General features: G+C 40.6%; 1 protein-coding gene across 1 annotated transcript; it reads left to right on the plus strand.

Annotated features, from left to right (window-relative positions):
• Positions 1-16037: 16037 nt before the first annotated feature.
• On the plus strand, positions 16038-20025 carry LOC108796077 (keratin, type II cytoskeletal 3-like). Its single transcript, XM_018567466.1, has 6 exons — positions 16038-16740; positions 16858-17078; positions 17220-17280; positions 17567-17694; positions 19584-19618; positions 19706-20025. Exons 1-6 carry the CDS (start codon positions 16141-16143, stop codon positions 20023-20025), a joined length of 1365 nt encoding a protein of 454 aa, XP_018422968.1. The 5' UTR covers positions 16038-16140.
• The last annotated feature ends 836 nt before the right edge of the window (positions 20026-20861 follow it).

Below are 20861 nucleotides of genomic sequence, written 5' to 3' on the forward strand. Positions count from 1 at the left end.
AAGCAGTGGGGAAAGTGGACAACGTTGTCGTGTGCCTTTAGAGATAGCTATGGAATCAGAGATGTGGCCCTGTAGCCTAATTTGTGCTGACGGAGTGGTGTATAAGGCCTGCAACGTGCTTAGAAAGAGGGGGCCAAAACCCCATCTCTCAAGCAGCTGGAAAAGGTATTGCCAATACACTGAATCAAAGGCTTTTTGTAAGTCTATGGACAACAGAAGCCCAGATTATGATTGCCCTCCATCCCACCCTGACTGCAACAAAGTGATAATATCAATTGCCCTTCTAATTTGATCAGGGCCTTGCCTACCCCTAATAAAGTCCACTTGATCCTTATGAATATAGGAGGGTAGGAAGGAGCTCAATCAATTAGCAAGAATTTTACACACTTTTTTGGTAAAATATAAAAGACGGGGTCACGTCAGGTAAATAGACACCAAACATGTCAAGCTTAAAAATTGCGCACACTCGCAAAATCGCAAAAAACTAGCATACCCAAAATTGGCCATGGGCGACGCTTTGAAAGCTTTTACTGCTCATCAGTTTAGTGTTATCAGTGATTGATAGCCCTAAAATTATTGCTCTCACTGCGACGTTCGCGGTGATATGTAACATGTGCGGCGTAATGGGCGCAATCCTCGTTTTCGCAGGTATGCGCACCTGACGCATGTTGACATGCGTGTATGTAGGGGTGGGGGACTTTTAAAAAAAAAAAAAATTAATTCTTTTTTATGTATAACTTAAACATTTTTTGGGGGGAAACTTTACATTTTTTTCCTTTTTTTTTTCCACTTAACTTTATTGCTATCACAGAGGGAACTAAGAAACCCCTATATGTGATAGCAAAAGAAGTGACAGGTCCTCTTTATGGAGACATCAGGGGTCTCCAAGACCTAGGACCCTCCTGAAGAAGCTGATGAAGCACCGATCTGCTTCATCAGCTTCTCTCCAGCATCTGAAGCTGGAGAGTGACACGCGAATGCGGAAGTGATGTAATAATGTATACACCACTTCCGCATTCTGACAGCAGAGAGGGGACCTGAGGGAGATCGTGAACCGACCTCCCTCTGATCCCCTGTTACAGAGGCACTATGCTGGTCCCGGGCTCGCACCGGTCACAGCGGAGCCCGGGATCAGCGTGACAGCGGGAGGGGGGTGCACATACTGGGACCCCATACAAGCGATCCGCCGGCTCTATAGCCGGCGGATCGCTTGTATGTTAATAGAGTTTAGTGAAAAACAAGTGAAACTCCTGAAGAACAGTTGCTGGATGTAATGAGTATGCGCCAGAGGTACATCGAATTTTAGGGAACGTATAAACTCTAGGTTTAGGGGGTAGTTTAGTAGCTAAAAGGGTACCAATTTTGTCTTTACGGACATAATATTTGTTATCTGACCATCAAAGACTTTTTTTTGCTTTAGTAGTTAGCACCAATTCAATTCTAATCTAGTTGAATGCATTTTTAAGATTTAACTCCTGAGTTTAGTGTCACTTTAAGAGATCAAACAGAGCAGTCAGCCCTCAACGAAGAGGTAAGTATGATTTACCATCATTTGCAGGTCACATTTTCTTTTTTTTAATTAGGTTTACAGAAATTTCCAACATTGGATTTAGAAAGAAATGCAACAAAGAAATATTACAGGTGTACTATGGTTTTCTACGAGGTAATTTTCCATATTTACAAGTAGGCAGGTCACATGTTTTAAAGCGGAAGTAAAGGTATGAAAACAAAAACTGCTGAGGAAGATGGAAGCGCCGGTGAAGGAGCAGCGCAGCGCTGGAGGGGATTGGTTTGGCTGGTAAGTCTGCCATAATCTGCTAATATGCTGTGCATACCAGAGCATTATTGCTAAAAGCTCCAGGCCCCCCTTTTTTTAAACATTTTACTTCCGCTTTAACAATGTTTTATTTTTTCAGGCAACAGAATCCTTTTGCCTATGACAATCTGAAATAATTATTGATGTGACCAAAGTAAGCTGAAATCTGATTGGTTGCTTTGGGTTGATGCAATTTACACGGCATCAATATTATCATTACTTTAGCAATGCTTTCCTGAATAAGCATGGTAGGTTAATTGGCTCCTCTCTAAGTTGGCCCTCTGTGTATGCATATGATAGGGACCTTAGATTGTAAGTTCCTTGCGGGTAGGGACTGATGTGAATGTGCAACTATGTAAAGTGCTGCGTAAATTGTCAGCGCAATATATAAATACCTGTAATCAAAATAAATAAATAAAACAACAAAATCCAAATATGTCAAACTTAGCAATACAAAACAAAAGTGCATGAATAAGTGTGAATGAGTTGATTGATAACAGTAGTATTTTAGTAAGGCAGATGGGATTTCTATACATTTCAGACCATTTTTTTAACTTGATATTGCATTTAATTTCATTTTATATATTGTGGTTGAGCAACTAAAGTCAATTGCAATGATTAATCACAATTAACTTACAAATAAAATACATAGACAAGGTAGTAGTTATGCAGATGTTCTTTATTATGGGTGAGGTGCATATTTGCAAAGGGGTGAGGTCCCAAATAAATTTGCTGGGTGAAACAAAAATAAAATGCCATAACAACAAAGCAATTTTTTGGCTTAGGTGCCAGCTTCATTACAATATATACTGTACAGTGGGCTGGTAAGTGAAGCATAGCTTTCCCTATACTGCAATGCAATATGCCACTTCCAAGATGTATTGATTATTTAATCAATTATCTTTTTTTCAGCTATGTATCAGTTGGACCCGGATCAAAGATATTTAATTAATTTCATTCAGAAATGAAAGATGTGCATTATAATACGTCATAATGATCTTAATTGCCAACCTTGGGTGGACAGTGTTCAACTGATATACTTTCTAATGCTGGTCTCCCATAGTGAGTATAATTAATATGCTATTATATTTAATATTATATTATATTACTATTATAATGAATAATGATTATATAGTATAATTAATATCGTTATATCGGTATAATTACTCATGTGTCAACTGCATGTCAGTATTGCAATAAGCCCCTCTTTTATGTGCCCATGGCACTTCCAATGTCAGTGGAAACAGTCTAGGCTTCTGTTAGTTTAGTTAATGAAGTCTAATGCCTATTGTCTGAGAGCAAGATCCAATTTATATGCATGAATTAATGCATGTATATAATGTTCATTTGTACATGCATTTCTAAATTGAGGTGTTCCTTTAGTGCGTGTTAGGCCCAATTCCTCAAACGGTAAAAGCACCTAAGACACTCTAATGTGCACTTAAAGGAGAACTATGAGGTGAGTGATTTTCACTCAGCCTCATAGTTCGAGCCAACGTGTGACAATTAAACTGTCACACGTCGGCTCAATAGATCGGGAAGTGAGCGAACACATACCGTTGCTCGCTCACTTCTCGATCATCTCCCTGCAGAGAGCCGTGCCTGTCACTCACGGCTCCCTGCAGGGATTTCCCCCTACTCGCTCCATTCCTCCAGCGCTGACTGGCGGAATGGACGGGGGAGGGGGCGGGTACAGCTGGCTCTGCCTCTAGATAGGCAGAGCCAGCTGTCAATCACGCAGCTGGGTGGATCTCGACAGTAATGTCGGGATCCGTCCCGGCTGCGGCGGTCTCAGTATACCGTGAGCTGTAGCTCGCGATATACTGAGCTTTCACGGGAGGATGCTGGTTTATGTCCTCCCGTGACCCTTAGAACTATGGGGAAAAACACTGACCCCATAGTTCTCCTTTACGGCGTGCTACAAGTGACTATTATTATTATTATTATTTAGGGCTGTGGAAATTAAAGATTCATTTCTCGATTAATCGTTAAACTTTTTGATCGATTACAATTATTTTGATCACTAATGAAAACACTCACCTCTCCGCCGGCCTCCCGCCTGTCCCGTCGGCGATCCGGTGACGTCACGGACATCGACGTCACCGGACCCCTTCCCCAAGTGGCTCCGTCGGCTAATGAAGGGAAGGGGGGAGGAGTCCGGTGACGTCGATCTCCGTGATGGCTAAGTAAGGGAAGGGGGAGGTGTCCGGTGACGTTGATATCCGTGACGCCACCGGACTCCTCCCCCCTTTGTTAGCCAACGGAGCCACTTGGGCCAGTGAATTTGCCCAAGAAACTTTCTGCACGAGCGCCAGCCAAGGCATTGGCCTATACACATAAAGCACAGCAATGAAGTAATAAAATGAACTAGGATCACACTAATCCAGCACGTTATTAATCTCACGTGCCCCACTCAAGCGGCGGCCATATTGAGTGGGGCAAGTGAAATTAATAACGTGCTGGATTAGTGTGATCCTAGTTCATTTTATTACTTCATTGCTGTGCTGTATGTGTATAGGCCAATGTAGTTGGATCTATATGTGCGTTATAATTAATCGAAATGTAATCGATCAATCGATTAAAAAAAAAATTTGATTCATCTAACACGAAAATTTTAATCATTACCAGCCCTATTATTATTATTATCATGTCATTATCGCATGCCTTAACCCGGGGCTGCACAAATCCCAGGAGCCATGTAGCCATTGATACTTAAAAATAACAGATGGCACCTAACTTTTGAGTTTTTCTAGTTGCTGTCAAAGGAGCTGGCTTGTAAAAAAATCATGCTGGCTCCTGGATAGGACAGACTAACTTTAAGAAGTAGTTTAACAGCGAAAAATTATGGTACCCCAAATTATCCATAGGCAATGCTTTAAAAGCCTGTAACATGTGTGGAGCAATCATTGTTTTCTTAAGTAGGCACATTCGACACATGTTTGCGTTAGTATTTCTGTGTATGTGGGGACACAGGACTTTAAAATATTTATTTGGGGTATTTTTAAATTGATTTTATATAACTATTTAAAACTTTTTTTTTTTACCTAACTTCATTGCTATCACAAAGCGGGACCCACAAGCCCCCTATGTGATAGCACTATTAGACTCCTAATATCACCTGTGCAGCCCACTGAAGCTGATCAAGTGCAGATCATGCTTGATATGCTTCTTCCTCAGCTTCTGTAGCTCAGAAACTGGAAGTGGAGAGGCGCATGCGCGCAGGGATCTAAGATGGCCGCGTTTTAGATCACCTCCGCTCCACCCGGGCAATCTCCCTCTGCTACCGTTCTCCCGCCGGCACCAGCAGCTCCCCCTTGCTTACCGGGAGTCAGACGTGGACCTCCGGCACCCATTCACCCAATGGGGAAAACGGACAAGCCCCAGCAAACCCAAAAATCGGAGCGCACTGTGGGGACCGCGAGGCGGCCTTCCAAAATGGCGCCCGATCCACTCTCCACCTCGGACGAGGACAGACTGGAAGTGATTAAATCATTGACACCTCCAGTTTCATTCAGCAAGGAGGAGACCAGAGAACAGATGGGTGCTGAGCACTCTTCCCTCTACCCACTGACACTGGCAATGCCAGTCCTGGGCCCGCAGGAGAGGCAGCAAGGCCCTGGAAACAAGGCAAGGGGTGTCGGGCGGGGGGTTGGCATGTGGTTACTGGCCCCTGGAAGTGATCAGGCAGGAACAGGCAGCTTTCCACAGGTAAACAGACTCCCCGTGGCACAGCTAAAATCCTCAGCACCCAGTGGCCAGAAGGGAGAAGTAGGCACATCTAAAAAAAAAACAGCCTTTTGAAAAACATCCAAGGCAGAAAGCTGTGACATTTACAGGAGCAGCAGCAGACAGAGCCAGTGATGATATCACCAAGTCTCAAAAGAGGTATTTCTTGAAAAAATTTAATTGCATATTGATCGGAGGAGGGGGCACAAGGGAAGGTATTATATGCGTACACTACACTTCAGCTTTAATAAATACACTTACATGAATAAAATAAAAAAATGTGCATTAATTACATTTATGGATTGAAGCCTGTAGAGCATTGCAATTGTGATCAGTGCTTGCTGGAAGAAGGAAGAATAAAGCACATAGAACCTTTCACAGATATATAGCAATTTATTACACAAAACTAACAACCTTTATTTAAGTGGAACACATATGTGGGTCCTACTGTCCAGCAATATGTTTTTTCATCAGTTCCAATTGCAAACTATCACTCTAAATAATATATCTAGCCACTTTTCAGAATACACTGTAGGGGCATATCTATAAAGCAGTGAATGTGACGTTCACCAAACATTATCTTCAGATTAATCAATTCCTGTGATTTTTCTCAGTCTTATGGCTAAGATCAAGTGCAGCATCCGTTCTTATCAGTGTTCAAGAGGGGAAATGTGCTGCTGTTCTGGCCTTACGGTAGGAATGGCTGGCTGCAGGGTACCCTGCCTGAGTTGATCTGGGTCCCAAAGGGTTCCTGGCCGGGGGCAAGGAAACAGAATTGAGTATCTAATCATGTAAGAATGGGGGTCAGGAGTACTTCCCTAGGTTCGGGATCTGGCAGGGCACTTTGCCTCTTGGGCTCGGCCTTTTGGCTAAGACCAGGGGACATTTTTTATATGAGCTGCAAGGTCTAGCCTTTGTCTAGCACAAAATATAATATTTGGGCTATTAAAATGGTTCACTCAAGAGTTATATTTTTATTGTAGGTAACATCGTAACATCCACCCACCAGTCACTTTATTAGACACACAGTTCAATTGCTTGGTAACACAAATTGCTAAACAGCCAATCACATGGCTGCAACTCAGTGCATTGAGGGATCTAGAAGTGGTGAATATGAAGTTCTGCTGAAGTGCTGAAGTTCAAACCGAGCATCAGAATGGGGAAGAAAGGAGATTTAAGTGACTTTGAAAGTGGCATGGTTGTTGGTGCCAGACACTGCTGATCTACTGGGATTTTCATACACAACCATCTCTAGGGTTTACAGAAAATGATCAAAAAAAGAGCAAATATCCAGAGAGCGGCAGTTGTGTGGATGAAAATGCCTTGTTTATGTCAGAGGTCAGAGGAGAATGGGCAGACTGGGTCGAGATGATAGAAAGGCAACAGTAACTCAAATAAACACTTGTTACAACCAAGGTATACAGAATACCATCTCTGAATGCACAACACGTCGAACCTTGAATCAGATAGGCTACAGCAGCAGAAGACCACATTGGGTGCCACTCCTGTCAGCTAAGAACAGGAAATGGAGGCTACAATTCGCACATGCTCACCAAAATTGGACAATAGAAGATTGGAAAAACGTTGCCTGGTTGATGAGTCTCGAGTTCAGCTGTGACATTCGGATGGTCGGGTCAGAATTTGGTGTAAAAAACATGAAAGCATGGATCCATCCTGCCTTGTATCAATGGTTCAGGCTGGTGGTGGTGGTGGTGGTGTAATGGTGTGGGGGATATTTTCTTAGCACACTTTGGGCCCATGATGATATCATGTCAATATGGACCAAAATCTCTGAGGAATGTTTCCAACACCTTGTTGAATCTATGCCACAGCAAATGAAGGCAGTTCTGAAGGCAAAAGGGGTTCCAACTCAGTACTCAGTACTAGCAAGGTACCTAATAAAGTGGCCGGTGAGTGTATGTAAGGTTGAATAAAGACCAAGGTCCATCCAGGTTAACCTATGTATGTGATTGTGTGTGTTTATCTTGCTCTAACATTTCTCATATCCCTGTAGATTGTGTGAAAGAAGAAACTCATCTAGTAGTTTCTTGAATTTATCAATGTTATTAGCAGATACCACCGCCTGTGTTAGGAAATTCCAAACTTTCACTACTCTCACAGTGAAATACCCTTTGTGAATTCTAAGATTGAATCCACTTTCTTCTAACCTCTTGTTGTGTCCCTGGGCTTCTCAATACAGTTTTGGGATTAAACAGTTTGTTCCTAATATTGGAGTCCCCATTGATGAGTTTGAAGACTGCAATAAGGTCCCCTCTTAATCGCCTCTTTTCTATAGTGAATAAGTTAAGATTTTGAATGTGGTCTTCATAACTCAGGCCTTCGATCCCCTTACTTAATTTTGTAGCCTTTCTCTGAACTCTCTCTAGTTCCAGGACGTCCTTCCTGAGAGTCGACGACTAAAACTGTCCTGCATACTCAAGATGGGGCAAAAATCCCAATGATTTATAAAGTGAAAGTATTACTCTTTGATCCCTTGCTACAATCCCTCTTTTACACGCCAGTATCTTGTTAGCTTTGCTGGCTGCTGCTTGGCATTGCTTACTATTGCCAAATCTGTGATCTATGAGGACCCCCAGGTCTTTCTCTATGTCTGACTTCCCTAAAGGTAGAACTTTATGGGATGAGTCAGCACTATATCGTAGACATTCCAACAGCCAGTTAATAGTAGTAATAATAGTAATAATAATACATTAAATATATAAATAGAGTTAGAATTACTCATAATGTCTACAGCAGATGTACAGACTCATGAAACATGTAAAGATATCTCACCAACAGAGCTCTCAAGAAATATATTCTATTGTCAGATGATTTAACTCCCCAGCATCTACCAAAAGCTAAAATATCAGTTAACATGGACTGGGCCTTTAGGCTATAACTGTTATTCACATTTTACAGTATATATTTATATATGTATATATAACTGTTTATAAAGTTGTAAAGTTTGTTTGCTGCACGCTACATATTCCAATAACTTTGACAGTAAAAGGAAAAAATTATAGACTTCAGCTAATTAAACTAAAGTTTACTGCTATATTTTATTTTATGACTTTTTATACAAGTATAGTAAATGATATAATTTTAATAGTAAACTTGTCTCACAAGTTATGTGTTAAAAAAAATAAAAAAAATACTGTAATTCACCAGGGTTACTGAAACAGCTGAAGAAACAGGGCTGCTAGAAAGCTAGAAATAAACAAAGAATTATACAATTCATTCCCCAACACTAAAATATTTGTGACAAACAAATTAAACACAGTTGTAGCAACACATCTATTCTACTTCGCATACAATAGAAAGTAAGTCTAATAATACTTCTATATACTAAAATTAGTTTTTTATTTTTTCAAAACATTTTGTTGAAATTTTACATATACAACAGAAAAAAGAAAGAAGAGAACAATCGTACAGAGATAATCCGCCCATATGATACTAAACAGGATTACCAGTATAGAGATACAATATAGAATCATTAGGAGGCACCCCCACCAGACATGACATAAAAACATTTTGCTATAAAGGATAACCATAGGCTAGATTGGTGGAATGAGTCTATTGAGCAGCCCGCATGAAAAGAGAAAATGTGAAAGATAAAATATTTACCAAAAAGAGCATGTATAAAAGAACAAATGAATGTGAACACAAACAGAAAACAGAAACAATGCTTTCCTGTACAAATGATGTTGTAGAGTAGAGGGACGCTGCAGAATAACAGGGAATATACATTCATTATTTTTGGGGGTTTTTAAGGACCCAGGAGCACCCATGGAACAAGTAAAGTATAAGGAAACGAGTTTAGTTTGGTTTACAATCAAAAGGTGGCTATAGTACCCTAGACCACTTCCCTAGAGTGCAAACTGAGCAGTGTATTTCAAAGAAAGTAGGAGCTCATCTTTCTTATAGAAGTAAATAATTTGTTAAGAAATTGCTAACACCCCTGACATTTTTTTTATATCCCCTACTCAGAGGAAAGCTTCAGTTCTCCAGTTTTTCCAGATACATGCGTGGTCTTTGATAAGTCTGGCTGTCTTTGGAGGATTCCTGCATGATGCATCTCCTTGCCACTAAGAGGCATACATTGATCCACTGTCTGTTGGTTGAAGATTTGGTTAAGAATGTAGAATCATCGTTCCAGTAGCTAAAGAGCAATAACATGGGGTCAAGAGGGATGTGAAAACTTTGAATTTCAGCTATATAATCAAGGACCGTAGACCAAAAAAGCTGAATTTTGGGACAGGACCAAAGACTGTGGAACAATGGGGCATCCAATTATCTACATTTCAGGCAGCAGTTGCTCTGAAATGTTCTGGAGTACGTGTTATATGCGAGATCATATCCAAGAAGTGAGGGTAGACACGCTTCTACCCTCACTTCTTGGATCTTGCACTGATCACTGAGTTCTGAGTAAGTAGATAATAGTAAGTATTGATTATGAATAAACATTGTATATAATGGAACTTTGTATATAGATATATTATTAAAAATTGTCTGTATATTTGTAAATAGATTCATGCTTGATCTTCCCTGAGGAAGCATACTCGCGAAACGCGTCGGAAGTACATGATTATTGCCACTATGGACAATGAATGAATTAAATTATGAATAGATGGAAACATCATGCGCAATTAAGTACATGATAAATAGTATTGTTTATGTGGCAGTAAGGCAAAACCATGATCATGATTGCAACTGGTTGTTTTTAATGGAATCCATGGATGTTTTTATGTAGTTGTTAATACATTTTGTATATTTTTTATAAAATTCAAGTCATGCCTCTTAAAACCCCAATCAATAGAGTGTCGTAATAGACATGCAAGATCGTACAGTCTAATGTTTTGCAATGACATACCACCTCCCTCCTTAAGCAGGTACAATTTTTTCATGGTAATGCAAGGTGGCTTGCAATGCCATATGAATGTGAGAAAGGATTTATTCAAAGCATTAACATCTATGTGTTTCAGTAGGGGTGGCAATATCTGCATGGGATACAGCAGTGTAGAAAAACTGACCATTTTGACTAGATGTCTCCTGCCAAAGATTGAGATTGGTAGACCTTGGCAATATTTTAGTTCTTTACAAATTTTCTCTATCAAGCTGTCATAATTAAAAGAATAAAGGGACATAGGGTATTTTCCAATTCACTATTCCAGATAGGAGATATGGTCTTTAGCTATAGCAAAACAGGTCACTGATTTCAGACTGATGGCAGAATTTGGTGTCAGGGAAAGGGCGCAGATATGGCTTATTTTCCTTTGATGATGCCAGCTTCTGCTGGCAAGATCAGGTGTGGTAAGATGTTTGCCAATCTGTCTGCAATGACTTTTGATAATATTTTTGTGTCCATATTAATGAGAGATATAGGGTTATATGTATATACGAGCTCAGGAACATATGGTCTCTACCTTTCTTAGGTAAGACTTTAATGTATGCTTCCATGCCAATAGGCAGATAGTCCCCTACATGCCAAATGGATGTGAAACAATTGTGAAGGGTGTTCAAGAGTCGTGGACGCAACAATTTATACAATTCTATAGTGTATCCATCGGGTCCTGGGAATTTACCATTGGAAGTATGAATAATGGCTCAAGATATCTTTTCCTCTGTGATATCGGCAATAAGTTGCAGGAGAAGGTCAGGTGGAACTGTATGGAGGAGAGTGGACTATAGAAAAGACTGGCCCGCCACAGCGTCTGTGGACATTGCAGAATAGAGCTGTCTATAATATTGTTCCAGCAACATTAATTTGCTGGGGCCATGAGGTAAACCTCCAGATTGATGCCAAAGCAATGGAATAGAGGAATTAGAGAACTCTTGTTTTGTTAGATTTGCTAACAATTTACCCACCTTATTTCCAAATTTATGGTATTTAAGGGTAACCTGTTTCTGAAAGTAAAGGTATTGTTGGATAGACCACCAACCAAATTGTTGCTTTGATTTCAACCATTCTTCCTTATGTTGCTGGGAGGGATCATCTGCGAGCTTACTCTGTGCAGATCTTAAAGATTTGCTGGCTGTCATGAAAAGAGATCTCAAACGTCTCTTTTCTGTGGAGATAAATGAGATGATATTGCCCCTGAGAAAGGCTTTGGCTACCTCCCAATATAAAGTGGAATTAGAAGGTAAGGCACAAAGATAGAGACCGTAACAGCAAAATCTTCTTCAAAAGATAAATGCCTGGAAGGCATCAGTCAAGGATTGAAGTACTTATCTACCATGCACCTCAAGGATAGTTTTGGAGGAGTGTAGGCAATGCAGCTATCCCAGTAGTGGTGTCAGCGTAAAGCGGTAGTAGGTGTAGCTAACCGGGATGACACCTGTTTGATGGAGGGAAGTTTTCTTCAGTTGCCAACAGGTGGTCCCCGGGATCATCTGCCTCCTGTTCCAAGCGTTCCAAGAAGGTGGAGGCTGATGCTGCATTTTGAAAAGAATGTTATCCATTGCGGGTCTGGAATCTAATGGCAGCTGGGTAGGCCATGGTAAATCTGATTTTCTTATGGAAAAGGGTGGCACGGGCTTTTTGAAAGGCTTTTTGCTTTCTAGTGACATCTGCGGAGTAGTCAGCAAAGATAAGGAGCAGGAAACTGTCATAATTTAAAAACAGGCAGCAATGCCTGTTTCCATACAAGCAATCCACCGGCTATAGAGCCGACGGATCGCTTGTATGAGGTGCCGATCATGTGCCGCCCCCCCTCCGCAGCACTAGTCCCGAGCACCGCTGTGCCCAGGGCGGGCAGGGACCAGCACTGCAGCTTTCTGACATGAGATCAGAGGGAGATCAGTATATGATGTCCCTCCGAGCTCCTCTCCGGTGTCAGAATGCGGAAGTGATATATATTACACCACTTCCGCATTCTGCTGTCACTCTCCGGCTACAGAACCTCCAGCTGGTGAAGCAGATCTCTGGAGGATTCTTAGCCCCCCAAATGTTTAAAAAAGTCCCAACCCCACATACACGCGCGCAAACATGCGTCGGGTGCGCATACGTGCAAAAAAGGACGATTGCACCCATTAGGGAAATCATTTTAGGGTCATTAATAACTGATAGCACTAAATTGATGAGTGGTAAAAGCTCATAAAGCTATATATTGGGTATAGTATTTTATTGTGATTTCGCAGGCGCACACAATTTTAAAGCTTGACATGTTTGGTGTCTATTTACCCGATGTGACCCCGTCTTTTATATTTTGCCAAAAATATGGGTAAGAATAAATGTTTTTTAACATAACATAGGGATAACAGTTTTTTTTCGAAATTTTCTTTTTTCCTTATATAGTAAAAAATAAAACCCCCAGTGGTGATTAAATACCACCAAAAGAAAGTTCTATCTGTCCCTCAAAAATGGTATAAAATTCATTTCAGTACAACGTTGCGTGACGGAATAAATGTCAGTCAAAGTACTGCAGTGCTGAATACTGAAAAATGGCTTGGACAGGAAGGGGGTGTAAACACCTGATCTTTAAGTGGTTAAAAAAAGTAAAAAATAATAATATGTTTAATAAAAAAATTATAAGAAAATATAGTGCTGCAGAGGCTATTAAAGTTAGGATACAAACATACAACATTCTAAAATTGTTCCACATTAAAATTGTATTTTGTGACCTATAACTTCCCAAATAAACTGGAATCCCAGACATATGAAATACCCTATAATTCACTTCAATGGCCCACCATGCCCCCTCCAGCCTGGCAAAAAAGTGAGGCGGCCGCAATGCGATGCAGTGCGTTCCGGCCAGAATCGGACCAGAACGCACTGCCTATGGTGTGAACTAAGTCGAAGGGTTACAGTGTGAAAGCACGGCCAACACTAAAGGGTCTATTCACTAAGCTGCCGAGGGAACTTCCAGGGATGGTCAGGGTGGTGTGGTCGTGGTGTCCTTCTTTTTTTATTTGCTGTTTTTTGACCTACTGAAGCCACCAGTGTACTTTCTCTCTAGTAAATTGCTTATCTCAGCAGAAATTTCAAATAATCTCTTGTAAGCAATTTAGTTGTTGGTTCCCAGAAGATTTGCTAATCAGGTTTCATAATACCTCCCATAGCACATTAAATGCTAATAGGATGCAGCTAGGGAACATAATTATTTAATAATCAGAGACTAGGGTGCTCTGAGATATCGGCAGCTAGAAGTAAACATACAGGTCTCTCTACTATCTTCCTCCTCTAAAAAGGGTAAAAGAAAAAAGGTGTTTACACAAAAACACACACACAATATATACTGTATATTTGATGCAGCATGAAAAGGAAAATGTAATGCAGCACTACTAATTTTTCTGTTAACATCTGTATTTATCGTAATGTTGCATATACATCATCATCAGAGCAATGTTTTGAGCACACTTTTTTTCAAGCTCACATAACATGTAGAATAGACAATGCGCTCAAATAGTCAGGAAAAGGTCAGGAAAATGCATGTACAAACCCCCCCTTACCCAAACACACACACTTCCATGATAACATCCGAAATCTGGATCTCCCATTGCTGGACAGAGTTCAAGAAAATGAGAAACGAATATTCAGGACCATTACCAAACTTGAAATTGCATCTTGTCAGTTGTTTTCCCATCACTATCCAGTAGAGGTGCACAGAAATGAAAATTTCAAAACCGAAACGAAACAGAAATAAAAAACTTGTCAGGCCAAAACCGAAAATGTTTTTTTATTTTAATTTTTTTAATGTTTTAAATATTTTATTTTTATTTATCTTTTATAAACTTTTACATTTTTTTATATTCATTTTTATTTATTACTTCATTTTTTATTAAATATTTGTAACTTTACTTTTAGGGGCTTTGGGGAATATTAGGGGTCTAAACAGGCCCCTGATATTTCCCTTTTAAAATAAAAAAAAGATTGAGGACACAAAGTCCTCAATGTCTTTTTCTGCAGCTCCTGTTATCAATGAACAGGAATCGTCTATGAGTGTTCCTGTTCATTGATAACATGAGGACATTGTGTGTTTACTATAACCACAATCATGAATGAACAGGAAGTGATGTAGATCACTTCCCATTCATTCATAATTGAGGATATAGTAAACATACTCTGTCCTCAATTATCTACAAACACTCAGCGATCATTGATCACTGACTGCTTGTACCCGCTCTCCTCTCTGACACGCTGTCACAGGAGGCTGAGCGAGCGGAGAGGAGAGCTCAGCCTCCTGTGACAGTGCAGGCTGTCTCCGCCCCTACACTGCTCTGCTGGACTGTGACATTAGGCTGAGTGGTGTGGGAGGAGAGACGCCGGCAGCTAACAGCGCTCTCCTCCCGCAGCGCTCGGCCGCCTTTGACAGTTTCTCTCCTCGCTGCTGGGACACAGAGCAGCGCTCAGCAGGGAGGAAAGAAAGCACAGATGCGCCGATGTATCGGCACAAAAATTGCACTTTCGGCATTCAGCCAAAAGTGCCATTTTCGGCGGCCGATATATCGGTGCATCCCTATTATCCTGACTACCTGCATTTTCCTTGGTATGTTAATTAATACAGTGCCATGCTTATTTTAAATAATGATACCCAGTACACATAACAATGGCATTAACTTGTAGGCAAAAACTGTTTTTGAAATGAATGCAAACTTTATTTTGTCATTCTTTTTAATGTCACAGTGGTGTTCACCCATTTAAACAATGTGCTGGTCCTCAAGTTGCCAAAAATATCCCAGTTATGTGCTTTTCCTATGATTTTATTAAAGTTGTGAGGACACCACAAACCAGCTATAGCCTCTGTTACTTTTGCCAATAAAGGGAAAGTGTTTCTTACCAGTCTCCCCTTCCAGTCTCCTCATTTGCAGTGCTCCCCCACCCCCTCTTGTTCTGTTGGAGCCTCCTCAAATACATGGTGCTTGGTGGATAATGTGACTTCTTCCATTGATGTAATGCTTGGGTCTGGGTGGCCAATTTCCAGGCCAAAAACCATTACGAGGAGGATGATGAGATAATCAAGCCAGTCAAAGGCCAGAGGACATCCAATATGAAGCTTACTGGATTTGACTTCCAACTCTGAGAGGAAAAAGGAAAGGTTGGTATACGTGGGTCACAAAATGTGGGCTTTCAAGAAACTCTGCATGGGCTAACTGACAGAGTCTCTTTAAATTCAGGCTTGACTGCAGAATATTCATCAATGTCACCAGTATTTGTACAGTACCTAAAACTAATTTTGTGAAGTGTCATGCACTGATAATATCAATAAACTCTAGTACAAGCTGATTCTTCAACAAAATCCCCAAAGGGTTTAAAGCACACTGGTAGAATATAGAACACAATGTAATTTATATACAGAAGCTCTTGATCTATTAACATCTCCTCAAACAGGTTCACTGATTTAGATTATATAAACTGAGCATTGCAAACTAAACAATATTTCCCATAGGTGTGATCAGTTTAGCAGTTGATGGGTGGCTGCCAGGTTTGCCAAACCCACTATTGCATTAAGCTGGCCTCCTGACACCTATGCAACCAAGCCCAACTTTTTCAAACAGATAAAAAGGAAGGCTTTTGTCTCTCAGTGCAAAGGGGTCCAAGTCTCCTTCGTCTTATCTGCTTCTTTTTAGTTTCCTTCAAACTTCATCCTTTAAAAGCCATTATGAGCAACCTTAAGCAAATGCAAAGTGGTGGTGGAGGCAGCAGAGGCTTTAGCGTCTGTTCACTTGGTGGAGGAAGATCAGGTGGCTCCCGTTCTTCAAGCTTTGCATCACAAAGTCTTCATAACGCCCAATGCCTTGGTGGACGAAAGAGAACCTCAGTTGCTTCATCTGTTCGTGTTGGGTCTAGCTATGGTGGAGGAGCATTTGGTGGTTCAGGAGGATTTGGTGGTGGCGCAGGAGGATATGGTGGTGGTTCAGGAGGATATGGTGGTGGCGCAGGAGGACATGGTGGTGGTGCAGGAGGACATGGTGGTGGTGCAGGAGGACATGGTGGTGGCGCAGGAGGATATGGTGGTGGTGGTTCAGGATTTGGTGGTGGAGTAGGCTTTGGTGGAGGTGCAGGAGGATATGGAGGAGGACAAGGAGGAGACCCTGGCTTCCCCGTGTGTCCTCCTGGTGGCATCCAGCAAGTGAGCATAAACCAAAGCCTTTTGAAACCACTAAATGTGGAAATAGATCCAAACATCCAAAAAGTGAAAACTGAAGAAAGAGAACAGATCAAAACCCTGAACAACAAATTTGCAAGTTTCATCGACAAGGTAAGGGTTGTTTACACCTATTGTTTCCTGTTTTGAACTCAAGTTTTTCTTTTCTTTTCGTTATTTAGTAAGCTCGGACTTTGGAGAAACGTACTGTGTTGTCTTTTTTGGTTACAGGTTAGGTTCCTGGAACAACAAAACAAAGTACTAGAGACAAAATGGCATCTTTTACAAGAACAAGGGAGCAAAGGTGGTTCCAAAAAAAACAACTTAGAACCACTGTTTGAGAATTTTATAAACATTCTGAATAGGCAGCTTGATAGTCTATTGAGTGAGAAAGGACGTCTGGATAATGACCTAAAGGGTATGCAAGAAATGGTAGAAGACTACAAGAAAAAGTATGTATGACTTGTCATTTGCCATGTTTCTAGTTGTATTTTGTTCTCCTTTTTATATTTCCATACATGAAATGTAAAACTGCATATTATAAAAAAAGAAAGGCAGAGGGTTTATACTGTTAACTTATGTTTTCTGTGCAGATATGAAGATGAAATTAATAAGCGTACAGCAGCAGAAAATGAATTTGTGGTGCTTAAAAAGGTAAAATATATTTGCTACATAACATCCTATTGATTACACAATAAAACACTGATTTCTGGTATTAAACTCTGTGTTCCTGATGATCTGTAGTGAAGCTATCTTTGCAGATAAAGAGAAGTAATACCTCTGTTTTAGAGTCTCCTAAGTTATTTTAGATACACCCTAACCATGCTAACGTTTCAGATGTAGACTTGAAAATTCTGTATTCTAGATTAAACCAGCATGTGTTTCTGGTGTGATTTTGTTGCCATGTAAAGCAAATGATTTCTGTGTGGGTTTTTTTCAGGATGTGGATGCTGCATTTATGGTCAAAACAGATTTGGAGATCAAGGTGGACTTGTACACAGACGAGTTGAACTTCTTGAGGACACTTTATGATGCTGTAAGAATGCCGTCTAATGTATTTAAACATACTTAAAGGAGAACTATGAGTTTAGCGATTTACACTCATCTTCATAGTTAGAGTTGAAGTGTGACAATGAAACTGTCACACGTCGGCTCTATTGATCGGGAAGTGAGCGAACGCATACTGTCACTCGCCCCTGATCATCTTCACTGTCAGTCACCGCTCCACGCAGGGATTCCCCACTTCCCCTCTCTGATCCTCCAGCGCTGACTGGAGGAACGGACGGGGGAGGAGGCGGGCACAGCTGGCTCTGCCTCTAGTTACAGAGTTAGTCAGGTTGAAAAAAGACACATGTCCATCGAGTTCAACCATCTCTAGATAGGAAACGCCCGCTGTCAATCAGCCAGCTGGGTGGATCTTGACAGCATTGTCGGGATCCGTCCGGGCTGTGGCGCTCTCAGTATATAGCTGGCAGTAGCCCGCTATATACTGAGCTTTGCAGCCTGTAAAAATGTATTACAGGCTGTGACTGTACGCATATGCACTCATATTCGAGCATTTACATCCGTATAGGGACAGATGAATGGCCCTGGATGCAAAATGTCTATGTCCAAGTCCGCTCATCCACCCTTGCATCTTCAATGGGGAACTTAATGAACAGGAGCCTTTTTTTCCATCTACTTACTGTTGAAACTATATCATTTCTACCTGTGTTGCCTATGGTATAATATATTGCCCTGGCATTATGGGAGCTCCATGGTTAGTGCTGTTGCATTTTTTTGGTTGTTATCTCCAGTTCCTACTGACTGGGGGGGTATGTGCCCCGGGTTCCGCTTAAGGAGGGGTGCCACTGGGTGTGTGGATGGAGAACTTCTCCCTGGGGGCAACTCTGAGCCTTTGCCCTTGGTGACAGAATGTCTAGCTTTCCCACTGCCTACTGAGGAGCAGTCTTAATGAAGTTAGTACATTCTTCTTCTTTTTACGCCAACTTTAGAAAGCACCTTTTATATAAATATTGTAGGGTCCTCAGACTGGTCCTGCATGTGCTAGGCTACGGACAAATGTGAACAAATCAATGTATCTTGTAAAGCACTAGGGAATATGCAAGTGCCATAGAAATAAAAATTTGAGTGCTTTTGTACTTTAACCCTTGCACTGCCAGAGCCTTTTTTTAGCACACAAGTTAAAAAGTACATTTTATGGCTTAAGATTACTTTAAACCCTCAAACATTACATATTTTGTGAAAGCAAAGACCCTGTAAAAAAAATGTTGGCATTTACATTGTTTATGTTAGATGATAATTCCTCTACTATTTATCAAATTTATATTTTCAGTAAAAAATACAATCAAATGTATTTAGTGCGCTTAAACATAATATAATACCCGGTCTTTTGTAAAAAATAAAAGATGATGTTGCATCAAAAAATAGCTTGGGGCATTGACAGCTCTGAACTCAGGAGTTCTTAGAGCTGAGCATTTCCAGGTTCATCCATTACAAGGGAGATCTTTCGTTGGTCTCAATCCTGATGATTGCCATGGTGGTGCTGGGCACCCAGGAGGTACAGGTGAGCCTGGGACACATGGCGGGGAAAGGGGGCTAGGGTGGTTCCAATACTAGTGTATAGAAGTGATTGGATGGCTTTACATGTGAGGCTGGCGGTTTTTTGTTCACAAGCCAACAAACTCCTGAGACCATTATTAAGAAGTGTCAGCCTCCCAATTGGAACACAGGCAGAAATGACAGCAAGAAGAGAAAGTTTAATTGAGAACAAGTAGGGTTTTATCTGAATGGGGCTACTTCTCGATAAATCTGGATTTCAGGCAGAATGGGAGTAAGACTAAGTTGTTCTGGTTTGAAATCTGTTGGGAATTACATTAATAATGCATTTTACAGTAGATAGAATAACCATTTCTTAGCATAATAATTTGTAATAAAACTATATTTTGCCTTTGCAGAATGTCTGGACAAGTAGTCAGCAATGTGAGCGTCTGTAAGTATAGAATTATTCTGTGACTACAGCATTTCTTTTAATATTGTTTAATGGAAGAGAAAATAAAACTCTTATTTTTATTTCCAGCTGTAGTTGGTGGAGGTTCTTCTGCCGGAGGAAGTGGATTTGGAAGTGGATATGGTGTTGGAGGAGGAAGTGGATATGGTGTTGGAGGAGGAAGCGGATTTGGTGTTGGATTTGGTGTTGGAGGCGGTGTTGGAGGAGGAAGCGGCTATGGTGTTGGAGGAGGAAGCGGATATGGTGGAGGAGGAAGCGGATATGGTGTTGGAGGAGGAAATTGCTATGTCGGTGGAGGCCAAGGATCTGGCAATTACAACCAATCATCTACAAAATCCTCGGTAGCTGTGTCAAAAACAGTAACATCCTCAGTCAAGCAATCCTATTAAGATGCACCACTGTCATAGCACTAATTTCCACCCTTCCAAGCCAAACCTCACTATACCTTTGTCAGTGTGCTCAAATGGAAGAAGCTTCACTAGTTATCTTCAGTTGTATCAATCTGGTCCTTTCCTTTTTTGTTCTTAGATTTATGGCTGACTATAATTTAAACCATCTATGCTTCCCTATTACAACAACCCATAAACTGGTTTTATGCAATAAGATTTTGATTGGCTAATTACACAAACTTTGCCAACAAACCTATTAGATGGAGTGTTCCTAAACAGCCCATTTAGTTAAATCCAGTAGGATGGCTCTCATATTGCACAGGTGCTGGTAAAATCTGGTTAAATCAGAATATTACTGTGTATGATCAGTTTAAAAATTCCCATTTATTAGGGTCATCGACTAAAAAGGGATCAAGAACATAGTCTCAAATATGAAAAGAAAACTGCACTACAGCATATATAAAGCAGAATATGAAACCAAACAGCATGTGCAAGGGTATCATGTATGAATGTAACTGCACTGTATTTGCACTGTAGTCAGTCCTAGGCATCCCTTCTTCTGTGTTTTTTGGGAAGTAATGGATGACAACGATTCCAGGTGTTTGTTGTATATAAAATCCTTTATGATGCGTTACTGGATTACCCAATCCCAGGCTTGCATTTCTTGTCTTTTCTTTATATCTTCAATAAACTGCATGTAGATCTCAAATCTGTTGTTGTATTCTTATTGCTTTTTTTTTGCTTTTAAAGATTTCCAACCTTATTTTTCCAATTTTATAATACAGTAAATGATCGTGAACTACAGTGTCATGTGATAAACCTAAGAGCAAGAATCT

This window comes from Nanorana parkeri, unplaced genomic scaffold, assembly GCF_000935625.1.
Source record: "Nanorana parkeri isolate BGI_ZX_2015 unplaced genomic scaffold, ASM93562v1 scaffold1053, whole genome shotgun sequence".
Taxonomy (NCBI): domain Eukaryota; kingdom Metazoa; phylum Chordata; class Amphibia; order Anura; family Dicroglossidae; genus Nanorana; species Nanorana parkeri.

Bases quoted from the DNA above. Each gene is read 5' to 3' on its own strand.
- LOC108796077 (XM_018567466.1), top strand. From the start codon at position 16,141: ATGAGCAACCTTAAGCAAATGCAAAGTGGTGGTGGAGGCAGCAGAGGC. The intron at 17,079-17,219 runs GTATGTATGACT...TTTTCTGTGCAG, and splicing joins GTAGAAGACTACAAGAAAAA to ATATGAAGATGAAATTAATA. The intron at 17,695-19,583 runs TTAAAGGAGAAC...TTGCCTTTGCAG, and splicing joins TCTAATGTATTTAAACATAC to AATGTCTGGACAAGTAGTCA.